The sequence below is a fragment of the Pelophylax lessonae genome (assembly GCF_965119305.1).
Source record: "Pelophylax lessonae genome assembly, chromosome: 1".
In the NCBI taxonomy this organism is placed as follows: domain Eukaryota; kingdom Metazoa; phylum Chordata; class Amphibia; order Anura; family Ranidae; genus Pelophylax; species Pelophylax lessonae.
This window is the reverse complement of record NC_138768.1, coordinates 568401426-568416136: the sequence shown is the minus strand read 5'-3', so window position 1 is coordinate 568416136 and position 14711 is coordinate 568401426. Positions and strand designations below refer to the sequence as shown.

At 44.5% G+C, this 14711-nt stretch overlaps 1 protein-coding gene across 2 annotated transcripts in view; it reads right to left on the bottom strand.

Moving 5' to 3' along the window:
- Positions 1 to 14711, bottom strand: part of HELQ (helicase, POLQ like) — a 51111-nt gene that overhangs the window by 21360 nt on the left and 15040 nt on the right. Inside the window, exons 6-8 of one of the 2 annotated variants that reach the window (XM_082264170.1) lie at positions 10572 to 10669; positions 9031 to 9129; positions 8506 to 8651 (exon numbers count right to left, since the gene is read on the bottom strand). In XM_082264170.1, the coding sequence (XP_082120296.1) occupies positions 8506 to 8651; positions 9031 to 9129; positions 10572 to 10669 (343 nt within the window). Of the gene's footprint in view, positions 1 to 8505; positions 8652 to 9017; positions 9130 to 10571; positions 10670 to 14711 lie in introns of those variants that run through there. The other variant, XM_082264171.1, reaches the window with a different exon arrangement.

The window sequence follows — 14711 nt, the reverse complement described above, 5'->3', positions numbered from 1 at the left end:
CTGCAAACTCACCTCTCTGCACATTTCAGAGCTGTTCCTTGCTGTGCTGTCTGCGGTCAGTTTTTCTGGGTGCCAGCCTTGCAATCTGTAACCCAAATATGATCAGTGCCAGATGCTAAAAAGCCCAAGAAACACGAACTGATCTGGTGGAGTGCACTTTGACAAGGAAAGTGGGAACCTTCCTTTGAAATTATAAGCTTGAATGATGAGCTGTCAAATCCACCTGGCTATAGTGTAAAAAGAAGTACCATGTCCTGTACAGGAATGTTCAGGAACAACAGAGTGTGTACCGCATCGAGGCAATGGAGAGAAATATACTTAGGGTGCCAAGATGATGATAGAAAAATGTATTAGTTAAGATGGAAGGAAGTAGTTATTTCAGGAAAAAAAAAAGAGGCCCTGGGCTTCAAAGCAACCTTATCATTGTGAAGCAGAAAAAAAAGGTTCATTACAAGTTAAGGCTGCCAACTGAAGAGACTTGCCTTGTAGAATTGATGGTGATGATGAGGCAGCCTTGCCAATAGGGGAAGACAAAATATAATCCCTTATAAGTTCAAAGGACAGTTTCTGAAACACCGACAGAACCAGGCTGAAAACCCATAGAAACACTGGGGACCATACAAGAAGAAGAGTGTGAGCAACACCCTGTACAATGGCCTTCATCAAGGTTTGAGAAGCAAGTAGTCTATGAAAATGATCTGCTAAGGTCAAGGCATGACCCTAGAGGGTACTCAAGGATAACACTGATCCAGGACCACACTGGAAAACAGACAGGATTCCTTCCATGGATAAATTCCTGTAATTGAACTTCCTCGCCACTCACTAGGAGAAATACACCTTAAAAGAACAATGGTAGACTTTACGAGTAGTCGATTTGCTAGCCTTCAAGAGTGTATGGATGACCAAATCAGATAGGCCCTTGTCACTAAGAACCTGGGCTTCAACAGCTAGGCTGTAAAGCCAACAACCAAAAAGCAAGGTCATGAACCTGCCCTTGGGACAGAAGACCTGGCAGATCTGGAAGAGCCCACAGAGAGTATGACCGAAATCTGACAAGGTCAAGAACTTTGCCCTTTTGGGGCAGTGCGATGTTATAAAAATTACCAGACTGTCCTCCATCCTAAGCATGTTAAGTAGGGGAGGAAGGAGCTTTAGTGAAGAAAAGGTGTAGAGGAGGTTGAATGGCTCACTGAGTCACCACAACATCAACTGCAAATGCTAGGGAATCCCTGGATCTGGAGGCAAACCTGCTCAGTTTGTTGTTGAACCTGGAGATGGGAAGGTTCATATTGGGCTTCCCCTACCTGTGACAAAAAGCTTGAAACACCTGAAAGTGAAGAGACCATCCTCTGAAGTCTAGACTTTGGTGATTAAGAAGTCAACCAATTGTCCACAACTGGAATGTGCAAAATAAATAGATCGGATTTGCTGAAATGTGAAGTTCTGTCCAAGTCAGAATCAGCTTAGCTTCTCCTTTAGCTGTGAGACTCTGGCTCCTCCCTGAAGGTTTATGTAAATCACTGCTGTGGCATTGTCCCAATGAGTCCTAGTTGGATGACGTTGCAGATGAGAAGTCCAGAATTTCAGGGATAACCAAAGCAACTGGAGTTCCAAAATACTGATCGGAAGAGGAGTTCCCTCCTTTGACTTGGTCCCTTGTACTGAAAGGGCCTCCAAGACTTCTCCCCAGTTCAACATGCTGGAATCTGTCATCAGAACCTTCCAAAGCAATTTGCCTGAAGTTTAGCTTTAGGCTTACAAAAAAGTGAAAGGCAAATCAAAAATGACTGCATGTAAAACACTGCAAAAGTATCTTAAAATATGTGCTTACGGAAAGTGCAATAAACTGTCCCTTCTAAATTAATCACTTCTACAAGGTTTCTATTTTTTTTTTTTTGTCTTTGCAATTTTGTAACTTTGAATATAACTCTAGCTCTATATTCTTAAGGGAGTGGAGATGCTGCCCGCAAGAAAAGAAAATAGTTGTCAATTTTTTAAAGCAATTTAGGAAAGTAGAGCATATCTCTGCTTTTCTTCAATAAACCAAGCGCCCTGATTTTATTTTCATTTACTTTTCTCATATATAGTACTACAAAAAATGGATTTTTGTAAAATCTTACCGTAAAATCCTTTTCTCTTAAGCTCATTGACAGACGCAGTCCTCTTGATTAATATCAAATCGGGTTATACTGCCCTCTACAGGAGTAGTACACTAGGCAGAAGGAAAACGTTCTGGCCACACCTTAGGGGCAGTCCCAGAGGGTATATCCTCTCTCTCCCTGCTACAGGATGTTAGTTATGTCACAAAGCAGTGTCAGAGAATTTAACCCAACCCAACTCAAAAGTAGAGGGGCGGGTACTGCGTCTGTCAATGAGCTTAAGAGAAAAGGATTTTACGGTAAGATTTTACAAAAATCCATTTTTCTCTGTCGCTCATTGACAGACGCAGTCCTCTTGATTAATATCAAATCGGGACGTCCCAAAGCAGTGCCACAAATGAGGGGTGGGATAACAGAAATCAAAATTTTAAATTCAGAAGGCCCAACCGGTGCCGACTAGAAGTCTTAAAGGCTCATCAAACAAAAAGGATGAGACTCAACTGAAAACCCAACAAAAAAAAACCCTCGAGGTAGACCAACGGTCTCCTCAAATTGCGGCCTGCAGAACCTTGCGGCCAAAAGAGGCATCCGCCGATGCCATCACATCAACCTTATAAAATTTTGTAAAAGGTATGAACCGACGACCAGGTAGCCGCCTTGCAAATCTGGACCACTGACGCCTGATGGCGGAAGGCCCAGGAAGCACTAAGCGCCCGAGTGGAGTGCGCCTTAACAGGGAACGGAGGATTCCGACCCTCAATAGAATAAGCCTGTACCACCGTCTGTCTGATCCACTTGGAGATAGTCGCGGCAGATGCAGGCAACCCCTTTTTGGGGCCATCCGTGATCACAAAAAGTGAATCCGTTTTACGAAACGAGTCCGTAGTTTTCAGGTATACCCTGATTGCCCGAACCACATCCAAGGAGTGTAACGCAAACTCCTGAGGATGACTGGGCTTAGGACATAGGGAAGGCAATACAATGTCCTCATTCAAATGAAACTCTGAAACCACCTTAGGAAGGAAGGATGGATTCGGACGAAGAACCACCTTATCCCTATGAACCACCAGATATGATAATGCGGCCAGTTCTGACACCCTGCGTGCAGAAGTAATGGCCACCTTCTGGGATAACGTAAGCAAGGGAATCTCCCTAATATTTTCAAAGGGAGGTTTCTGAAGAACTGACAACACCAAATTAAGATCCCAGGGCGGTAAGGGCGCGCGCACTGGCAGAGCCAAGTGCTGCACCCCCTGGATGAAATTCCGCACCAAGGAATGGGTAGCCAAAGGTTTCTGAAAGAAAATTGCCAACGCTGAAACCTGACCCTTGACAGTACTCAAGGCCAGCTTCTGCTCAACCCCCTGTTGTAGAAAAGCCAAGATTCGGGTCACCGAATAGGCACGTGGAGGGAATCCAAAGGATTCACACCACGCAATATAAGACCTCCATGTGCGATGATAGACTTTTCTAGAAGTCGCTTTCCTTGCTTTAATTAGAGTAGGAATAACTGAAGTTGACAATCCCTTGTCCTTCAGCACCTGAGTCTCAATAGCCAGGCCGTTAAAGCCAGCGATTGTAAAGCAGGATGGAAGATCGGTCCCTGAGACCGCAGATCCTCCCTGAGAGGAAGTCTCCAAGGAGCGTCCGCGACCAGCCTGACGAAGTCGGCGTACTCGGGTCGACGAGGTCAGTCCGGAGCTACCAGGATAACTGGAATTCCCTCCACCTCTATCCTGCGACGAAGCTTCCGCAGCAACTTGAGAGGAAGGAAGACCTACAGTAGCTGATACTGTCCCCACGGGGCGACCAGCACGTCTGCTGCGTTCGTTCGAGGATCTCGGGAGCGGGCTACAAACCTCCGCTCCTTCCTGTTGAGCCGAGCTGCCAACAGATCCACCTCCAGGGTGCCCCAATGAAGGCACCGCTGGTGAAATATCTCTGGATGAAGAGGCCATACCCCTTGATCCAGAATCTGACGGCTGACATAATCTGTCTGCCGATGTTCCATCCCCGGAGTGAATACCGCGGGGAGAGCCGGAACAAACCGTTCCGCCCAATGAAGAATGCTGGCCACTTCTATGGCCGCCAGGGCACCCTTAGTGCCCCCTTGGTGATTGACATAAGCCACGGCCGTGGCCTTGTCCGACTGAATCCAAACCGGGTTGCCCTGGAGCTGCTCGGTCCAGTAAATCAGACAAGGTCTGATCGCTCTCAGTTCCAATCCTTTTATCGGTAACCTGGATTCTGTCGGAAGAAATGACTTCCCCTGGCTGAGTATCGGAGACCGAAGCCACCAGACCAGAGACTCCCTGGTCCACTCGCCCAACCGGATCCGATTGTCCAGAGAATCGGGATTCCGATTCCATCTGAAAAGAATCTCCTTTTGGGGAATTCGGGTATGCGACTGGGCATACGGTACTGCCTCTAAGAAGGCCACCATCAGTCCCAGGACCAGATAGTTCAATCTCCTGGTGGGAACTAGGAATGATCTTTTGAAAAAGTGAAGAAAACGTTCTGCTCAAGGAGCGGGAACTGCCGCTCCCTGTTGCATCAAGTCCATTACTGCTCCCCGCAAAGCTTCTAAGCGATCCGGGGATAGTCGAATGTTGGAAGGGAAGAAATCGCACCGGTAGAAGTGATCGAAACTCGATCTTGTATCCCGACCGTATGACCTCGCGAACCCCTTTGTCCGGGATTCTGGAAAGCCATGGATCCGGAAACCGGTGAAGATGTCCCCCCACCCCAGAGATGGGTGGGGGCGCACCTTCAGGCTGTCTTATCTTCAGGTTTGGCTGATTCGGGTTTATGTTTACCCGACCAGCGCCCTCTGAAGCCCCCCGAAGGGGCTTTGGAGGACTTCCCCTTATCGCCCGCCCCAGCGGAACGAACAAATTTCTTATGAGCGGAAAAGGAAGGTCCTCGCCTGTTACGAGGTCCTTTACCTTTAGCAGTCTGTGGTAAAAAAGTGCTCTTGCCCCCAGTGAGATCCTTTATAATCTCATCCAAGGTGGCCCCAAACAGGCGATCCCCCTGAAAAGGAAGATTAGCCAAAGTCTTTTTGGAACCCTGATCCGCCGACCAGCACTTTAACCACAACACGCGTCTGAGGACCACTGCTGAAGCAGATGCACGCCCTAGCAAGGGAGTGGCGTCCAGAGCGGCGTCACAGATGAACTGTAGCCCTTGGATAATCTGCTCCAGCAAATCTGATACTGCCGGGGGGATGCTTCTCCCCTTTATGTCCCGGCGTAACAATTTGGTCCATTCTGTCAATGTTTGTGAAACTAAACCAATGGCAATCACTGGCCTAAATGTTGACCCTATCAGGGAAAAAATGGAGCGGGATTCCGCTTCCACTTTTCGATCCACCGGATCCCTAAAGGACAGAGCGTCCTCCAACGGGATAACAGTGGCTTTATTTAGTCTGGAAATTGGTGGGTCCACCACTGGTGGTACCGTCCATCTTTTAAGGAGGGATTCCTCAAACGGATAGCACCTAGCAATGCGTTTGGAAATAGCAGGGGTTCGTTTTGGATGATCCCATTCTTCTTTAATTAGATTACCAAAACATTTGGGCAAGGGAAAAACCTTCGCCATTTTGGTAGGCTTGCTGGTACCAAAGGGAATTTCAGTGTCAGCTACCTCTGCCGGTGTAACCTCAAGACTTAAGGTTTCTCGGACAGACATGACTAGTGCGTCCACCAACGCTTCTTCTTGTGCTATGGCGGAGGCAGAAACGTCCTCCTCACTGTCTGAGGAGACCGTACCTGAGACAGCAGCCCCAGAAGAGGGACCTGCAGCTACAGTGACCAGCTCAGAATCCGTATCTGAAGTGTCAGATGAAATAGGGGTAGGCGGGGGTCGCTTCCCTGACAGGCCACCTCCACCCGGGATACCAAAGACTCCAAAACTGCTGATAATGCATCAATCACAAATGGGGTACTGGAGGGTCCTGCGGCCACCTTGAGGGGATCAGGTGGGGATACATGTGGGGCAGGGTCCATGATATTCAAGACACTTGCCAGCAAACAAAAAAAAATAATTGCAAAGAAAAAAAAAAAAACTTTTTTTTTTTTTTCTTGTAGTCCCCCAGCGCAACAGCGCCCCTCAGTGTTACCTGCTTGGACCCCACAGAGAGAGAGAGAGACCCCAAGGCTCACCACCAGATGCACAGAAGTTTCTATCAACCTGTTCCCAGCACTGTTTGTTACAGACAGGAAGTCTTTGGCTTGTTTTCCCAGGTAAAGGAGGCGGCTCCGCCCCTTTACACGCCTTCCGGCGCCTCCCATACTACTCCTCGAGGTGTTTGGTCATCTCCAAAATGGCCGCCCCCATGCTGGAGACACGAGGTTACGCCAAGATGGCGGCCCCGCGCGACCTGCGGGAAAATGGCGGCGGCCTGTGGAAAGATAGCAGCGGCCTGTTGCGGCTTTGCGGAAGGTAGTCATCGGCCTGTGCGGAGGTGTACGGCCTGTGGGAGGATGGCGGCCTGCGGGAGGATGGCGGCCTGCAGATGGCGGTAGTCCAGGCACAGGCATCGTCCTGTATTGCACCTTATGTATCAGGTAAGATGCTATCACCCTCTTACATGGCCATCCTAACAGTAATGCCAGCCACTGACTTCAGTCATGGTCCCTTACAGTGCCCCTCATACAGTGACTTCCGATTGTCAGCTCCCAAACCAAGCCTTCTGGTTCCTATTCACTCAATCACCCTCAATAGGGGGATCTGTGACACCTGTTATAGGATAGAGGAGGGATCCAGGATTATAAAGGTCCGGTCATCCCAGGGAGGGGCCCGCGTCCACCCACAAACCCGACAGGGGGAGAGGGGAAACATTTTACTCACCATACCGGAACAGGCGGGCGCCAACTCCTGACAGAACCCCTCTCCACCGAGGTGGGGGGGCTGTCGACCAATACGGACGCCGTGACTCAGTTTCCAACTGGTCGTCGGCGTCCAGGCGAGACGTTTATCTTGCAGGGTCAGTCCCCGTCCAGTGGGACTATGTCGCGGCCGACCCAGCGCGGAGCTAGGGCCTGCACGCGCTCATAGGCTGACTGGGGTGACCACTGGATCTCAACATCCAGCCCGTCGCCCAGTTTCAGCATACTTGCTTGAAGATCTCACAGGAACAACTGGAGAAAAAAGCTGCCTAAAAAAAGTTTTTCTAAAAAAATCTTGCCAGGACCAAAGATCCCAGCAAGGAACTTAGGTCCTTACTCCTAACTAGACAGAAAAAAACTAACATCCTGTAGCAGGGAGAGAGAGGATATACCCTCTGGGACTGCCCCTAAGGTGTGGCCAGAACGTTTTCCTTCTGCCTAGTGTCTTACTCCTGTAGAGGGCAGTATAACCCGATTTGATATTAATCAAGAGGACTGCATCTGTCAATGAGCGACAGAGAAATACATATGTGGAGTTATTACAATATGTGAATGTGCAGATGCAAAAATAAACTACTTATTAGGATAAACAATTATAAACACATTTTATACTGGTATATAGTCAGTCAATTTCTACAAAGAAAATTAATGAACAAAAAAAGTATAATAATTATAAAAAAAAAAGTAAACTTTTTATTCTGCCTGCAAAAACTCCTAATCTGAAATATTAACAACAGCTGCTGATATAGAAGGCATCTTTCTTTAGTTATCTAAAACATCCACATTTTACAGTTGCCACTGAGACAGGACCTGAGAGTCATACATCTGTTTTGGCGACAACTATCAAAGATGGGATTTCTCTCATTTTTGGAGAGATAAGCTCTCACTCACTGTATTTATCCAATGGCAGAAAACAGGCAGAAAAAATAGCTTTAGGCCCCTTTCACACAGGCGGACCGTTCAGATCCGCCTGTCCGTTTTTTTTGGCGGATCTGAACGGATGCCTCATGCATCTCTATGGGACATCAGATGTCAGCGGAGACATGTCTGCTGACATCCGATCCGTCAAATCTGGACGGATGGAAACCCTATTTTCCATCCGTCCAGCAGATCGGATGGGATCGGATGAGAACGGACAGGCGGTCCGTTCTCATCCGATTCCCGCATAGAGAACAGTGGGGACCTGACAGCTCTGTCTCCGAACACAGCGTGGAGACAGAGCTGCGAACCGCCTGCTCAGCGGGGGAATCGGCAGATCGATCCCCTGCTGAGATAAACGAAGTCCGCAGACACACTCTACAGTGTAAAAGGGGCCTTAATCATTTTCTACTGTATGAAAAAAAAAAGCAAAAAAGGTTTTGGCTTTAGTTGTACTTTAAGGAACATCTCTGTGCCAGCTTCTGGTGTGAATATTTCAGATTGGTCTTCCTTTCAGTGCCAGGATAGTGATGCTGATGAATGAGGCTGAGTAGTGAGGAAAACAATCTGTTCTAATATCAAGTAAAAGGCTGCCTTACTTGTTGAGGTATTTACAGATCATCACTGCAACATTTTCACAGTTCTTTTTGGTAGGGCAGAAGACCAAACAGGAATTATTAGGAATGACTTCGGTCACCAGGGCAATAATGTGATCGGGATCTAGTCTCAGCATATTACTCGAATACTAAAATGTCAATAAAACACAAATAAAAATACTATTACACCTGTGATCATTTCACATTTTAATGTTTTGATTAAGAAAGTGAGCATAGAATGATTTCCAAATGTAACCTTGTACAAATAATGCCCTGTATGTGAATGCAGTGTCCCTATACATTATAGGATCTGTGATGTGAACATTCCAAGCTGTGCTTGTTATCTATGCAATGACCACTCTGAGAGGTGTATGCGATGTTTGCTGTGCGGTGTGTGTATGCAGTTTTTGTGTTGTGCATGCTTTGTACTTTTATTTGTTGGCTGTGCCTTTTGTGCTCTGTACTATGCAAGTTCTGTGCAGTAACTGGGCCCAATCTCACCAACTTCAATTTACCTTTATACTTTACCTTGTAGTTAAGAGGACATGATAAAGTCAAGTTATTTTCAGCCTTGCTGTCAACCTCATAGATACAATCTTTTAGTTTAACATATTCCTTCAGTTCCACCTGGTACATAACAGAGACAGGAAAGGTGTGTACATTATTTAATATATTTTTTTGTTGTAAAGAGTGTAAATTATTTTGAAAATAAAAAGCACATTTCTAGCTAGTACTCAAAGCCTGTAACTCTTTTTGATGTATCCAACCAGCACCAAGGTCTTGTCACCTCACATTTCCATCTGTGTAAACCCCCCCCCCCCCCCCATCATATGCGTCCTCTACCAGTGTTTCACAGGCTATGGTGTCGGCATGAATGGGAAAATTATTATGCTTTCATCCCATAGAAACAAATAAAATTAACCACCTTGTATATAAGCTAGCTACCTCACAGATTGCAATAATATTCAGTTTAAAACATAAATAAATAAAACGTGTGCTATATCATATCACTCACCACTAATTTTCCGTTAGGACAAACTAAGCTTTGTTTACTACACAGTCCAGTGGGGATCCGTCATAAACACATGTGCGACCAAATTTAGGTGCTAATGCCGGCCATTCATGTGTCGCATTCCGAACGATTCATTTTTGTTTGAAAATCGCACCATTGAATAATTGTTTGATTTTCGATCATTAATGGTGCCACAGCAACGGCCAATTTTCATGCAGCTATTGAATTTGAGTGATCGGGCATGTTGGTCATTTTTTTGAAAAGTTAATGAATTTCTAATCAAATAATGGTAGAATCGTGCAGTAAATATAATCGAAAAATAAAAGCCCAGGAGCTGTGACCTGGAAAGAAAAGAAGAAGATTCCTGGCCACTAATTTTCTTTTCCGTAAAAACATTGAAAGTTGAACATTGAAACAGTGAAATGGAAGGCTTGGTTGGTCAAATTTCAAAATCAATGGTGGCAGCATCGGATTACAAAATGCACAGAATTTTTGATTGTCAAATCGTTCGGACTTTGACCTGCATAACCCATAGTTTAGGAAACATAGGCTTAGAGGAACAATCAGGTGGGTTATTAAACCCATCTGGTTTATTAATGCTTCCTCTCTGATAAATAGTGCCAGCTCCTTCTTCTCCTCTTCTTAGCAACAATCTGCCATGCACCTGTTTTTCAAATTGCGCCTGTATACTTGTCCATCCTCTGAAATCTTTGGACAGCTTGGTATCAATTCTATATTTTTTGTGGATAACTGCAGCAAGGGAAGATAGGTGGAGTAAAAGGAAATCATTGCGTAGATTACATCGCCACCTACTGCATGAATATTCCAGTCTGAAAGACTTTAGAGTCCCTGCACTTCCTGTTAAATAAAATAAAGGTGTAAACTCTGATACCAGAGGCATGTAGATGTAACTCATAGTCCCCAGAAGTTGCTGGTAGAAGAACAAATTAAAGCTACCAATCCATGGACTTGGTATATGCCTAGTGTAATTTACACACCTACTTTTTTCAAGTTCTGTTGGTAAGAGGTACTCTTTAATCAGAGTGTAGGAACTTACAGGTCTGAAGTTATCTGTGTAATATTCTGCCTTCAGGAACTGTTGCAGTTCATCGACATTGTTTAAGGTTGCACTCATTCCAATAATTTGGGTGTTTTCTGTAATAAACAATAGGGATAAATATTAAAGAAAGATATTCGGATTGCAATTTTGTAGTTTTATTGACAATCTGCAATATTCCTTTTCTAAAAGGAAGCACAACAAGATAATTTTGTAAACGCATTACATAACCGTTATCGAAATGCTATGCTATTCAAAGGCTTGCTTACCAAAAATATTATCCCATATTTAAAGTGGACCTAAACCCAAGACAAAAATTTGGTATATTGCAGCTTACCAGTCCTTAAATGCGGTGCTTGCATTGGTTTTCTTTTTTCAGGCCAAGTACAGAAAAAAAAAAAAAAACATTTGATCCTGCCATAAATTCAGTACCCTTGCCTGCACACTGACTTAATAGCTCAACCAATGTTATCAGCTTTTAAGATGACGAGGTTTTTAGTCCAAATTAGGAGAGCAGCCTAGTGTTAAGAGTTCAACCTGTGGCCCTCCAGCTGTTGCAGAACTACAAGTCCCATCATGCCTCTGTCTTTGGGGCTCATGCTTGTATCCGTCAGCCTTGCAATGCCTCATGGAACTTGCAGTTCTGAAGGGACAATGCTGATCCTCCATGGATACAGTGCAGTGAGTAATTGTAGCCACCCTAGGACAGTAAGTATATTACTGGCAGGATCAGCCAGTATAGATCATGCCGATCACTTCCCCAGAGTAGTACAATTTTACCAGGGTAACATTATATTGCCCTGGTCAAAGTGTATTTAAAAAAAAATGTAAAAATTGTATAAATATATAATTTTTTTTTTTCCCTGTACGGTCACAAATTACAACTTCAAAAAACTCACCATGCCTCTTACTAAATACCTTGGACTGTCTTTTCAAAAAGGGTAATTTGTGGGGATATTTGTACCTCAAGAAATGAGATAGGCTGTCAGTACATCAGGACTGATCAATTTTCAGATATATACCATAGTTGGTGGACTCTCCTCCTAACTTTCCTACAGACTAAATAATATACAATGATATGGGGATTTGGGTTATTTTTTTACCAAAGGAATGTAGTAGAATATATTTTGGCCTAAATGAAGAAATAATTATTTATAAATACTATTTATTTGCAACATTTTATAATAAAAACAAAAGAAAATCTTTATTTAGCAAAAAAAAAAAAAAAACCCAGTGGTGATTATATACTGCCAAAAGAAAGCTCTATTTGTGTAAACAAAATTATAAAAAGTTAGTATGGGTAGTGTTGCATGACCGCGCAATTGTCATTCAAAATGTGACAGTGCTGAAAGCTGAAAATTGGCCTGGGCAGGAAAGGGGTAAAAGTGCCCTGTATTGAAGTGGTTAATAAGTTATTGAACAGTACTTACTGGCAAATTTAAGGCTTTGGATATTTTTTTTTATATCCTTTTCTATCGTTATAATGTTCAATTACCTTGTTATAAAGGTCTTTTGACAGTTCTTTTCTGCTCCCCATGGCTCAGTGCATCTATGTGAGAGCTAACAAACTCATTGACTATTTATACACAGGCAATAATTGCAATTTAAAGAGGAGGTAAAGTCAGTGTTTCTGTTACTTGAAAAGTATAGGCATAATGTGAAAGTATGCATCACATATTAGCACATTATGTGACACTTGCCTCCAAACTAAGCCCTCGTCGTTCCCGCTGGAGGCCGCATCCATCTTCCCCCCATCTTCCTTCCAGGTCCATGGACTCCGGCTGTTCTACAGGCCGGTGCTGCCTGATGTCACTCCCACACATGGGCGCGGGACCCCCGGTGACGGCACAGGGCTCTGAAGAAACGGCACAGGCGGCCGTTTCTTCAGAGCTCATACCCCGATGACGTCATTGGCGCACTATACAGTAAATATCTCCTTAACGGTGCAAGATTTAAAGACATTATTTACAGTACCTATAGGTAAGCCTTATTATAGGCTTAGAAAATAAAAACAGCAGTGCTCAAAAATTGCAACATAATAAAAATGCCTCCAGTGAGATATGATGAAAACGGTTTTGTTTTTTGATTTATCTCCTAGCGCAATATTTTGTATTTTTATTATAGGCTTACCTATAGGTACAAGTCAGAGATGGGGGTTTACAACCACTTTAAAAAGCCACAGATGTGGGAAAATAACCTTTAATTGCCATTTTAACCTGCGTGTGTCATCTTGTGTCAAGCCAGAAAATGCCCATGCCAAAAACTGCTGATAACAGCATGGACAGATAGGTGTGCATGGACACATAGGATAACATGCTGGGGAGTTTACTGGCTGTAGAAAAAAACGTCTGACACCAAAAACAGCCGCTGTAAAAACGTCCAGTGTGCATGAGGCGTAAAGGAAATATGACAAGAGAAAAATATAATGTCTTTGCCCAACTCTTCTTCTGAAAATGCAAGTTGCCTGGTTATCGCTATGAACCTATTGCTTCAATATTTTGGATTTCTGATCTAGTACAAACAACTGGATTTTTGATTTACAGTAAAATCCTTTTCTCTGAAGTTCATTGACAGACTGCCCCTACAGGACTAAGACACTAGGCAGGAAAAAGCCTCATCACGCTTACGGGGCAGTCCCTGCAGGCATACACCAACTCACTCTACTAAAGCCCTCAGTTTTGTTGCAAGCAGTGTTTAGAAGAAAAAAAAAACCCATCCGGCTCATAATTAGAGGGGTGGGTGCTGCGCCTTTCAATGAACTTCAGAGAAAATGATTTTACGGTAAGTCAAAAATCCAGTTTTCTCTATCGTTCATTGACAGACGCAGCTCCATATCTTCTTGACCATTGGGACATCCCAAAAGCAGTATTTGCATAAGGGGTGGGAAAAACAATGCAAAAAAGAACATAATTCCCCAAGACTAAACTTACCAACCAGGTAACATGAAGCTCAACCAGGAACAACTGAATCTTACCCAGAAAAAACATACACCCTCAAAAGAGAAAACATTTTCTCTTTTAGACAGCAGCCTGCAAAACCTTGCAGCCAAAAGAGGCATCCAAATATGCCAACACATCTACTTTGTAGAATTTTGTAAACGTGTGCACTGACGACCAAATTGCCGCCTTGCAAACTTGCAGCACTGACGCCTGATGGCGAAAAGCCCAGGAAGCACTCAGCGCTCTAGTAGAATGTGCCTTCACAGGGAAAGGAGAAACCTGACCCTTTAGCGAATAAGCCTGAACTACCGTCTGTCTGATCCACCTGGATATGGTCGCAGCAGACGCAGCCAATCCTTTACGAGATCCTTCGGAAAGGACAAATAAAGCATCTGATTTTCTGAACGACTCAGTAGCCGCCAGGTAAACTCTAATTGCCCGCACCACATCCAAAGAATGTAATGCCATTTCCTTGGAATGCTTGGGCTTAGGACAAAGTGAAGGCAGCACAATGTCTTCATTCAAATAAAAATCAGAAACCACCTTAGGAAGAAACGACTGATTAGGTTGGAGAAGCACTTTATCTCTGTGGACGACCAGATAAGGTGAGCGGCAGGACAATGCCACCAATTCAGATACTCTGCAGGCAGAAGTAATAGCCAACAAAAAGGCAACCTTCTGATACAAGGCAAGCAGAGGAATCTCCCTAATGTTCTCAAAGGGAGGTTTTTGAAGAACTGATAATACTAAATTCAGATCCCACAGAGGTAGCGGGGATCGCTTCTTGGGAGCCATATGGCGAACCCCCTGAATAAAAGAGCGAATCAGGGCATGCATCACTAAAGGGTGATTTTGATAGTGCCCAAAGCCAACCTCTGTTTAACACCTTTTTGAAGAAAAGTCAAAACCCTAGCAACCGAGAACAAGCGAGGGTGCACCTTCAATGATTCACACCATGAAATGTAAGATTTCCACGCATGATGATAGATCTTCCTGGCCTTCAGTAGTGTAGGAATCACTGAATCAGAAAGACCTCTATCCTTCAATACCTGGCTTTCAACAGCCACGCCATTAAAGCCAGCTACTGTAAAGCAGGATGGAAGATCGGTCCTTGACACAGCAGATCTTCCCTGAGAGGAAGTCTCCAGGGAGCATCGGCGACCAACCTTATCAAGTCTGTGTACCAAGACCGGCGAGGCCA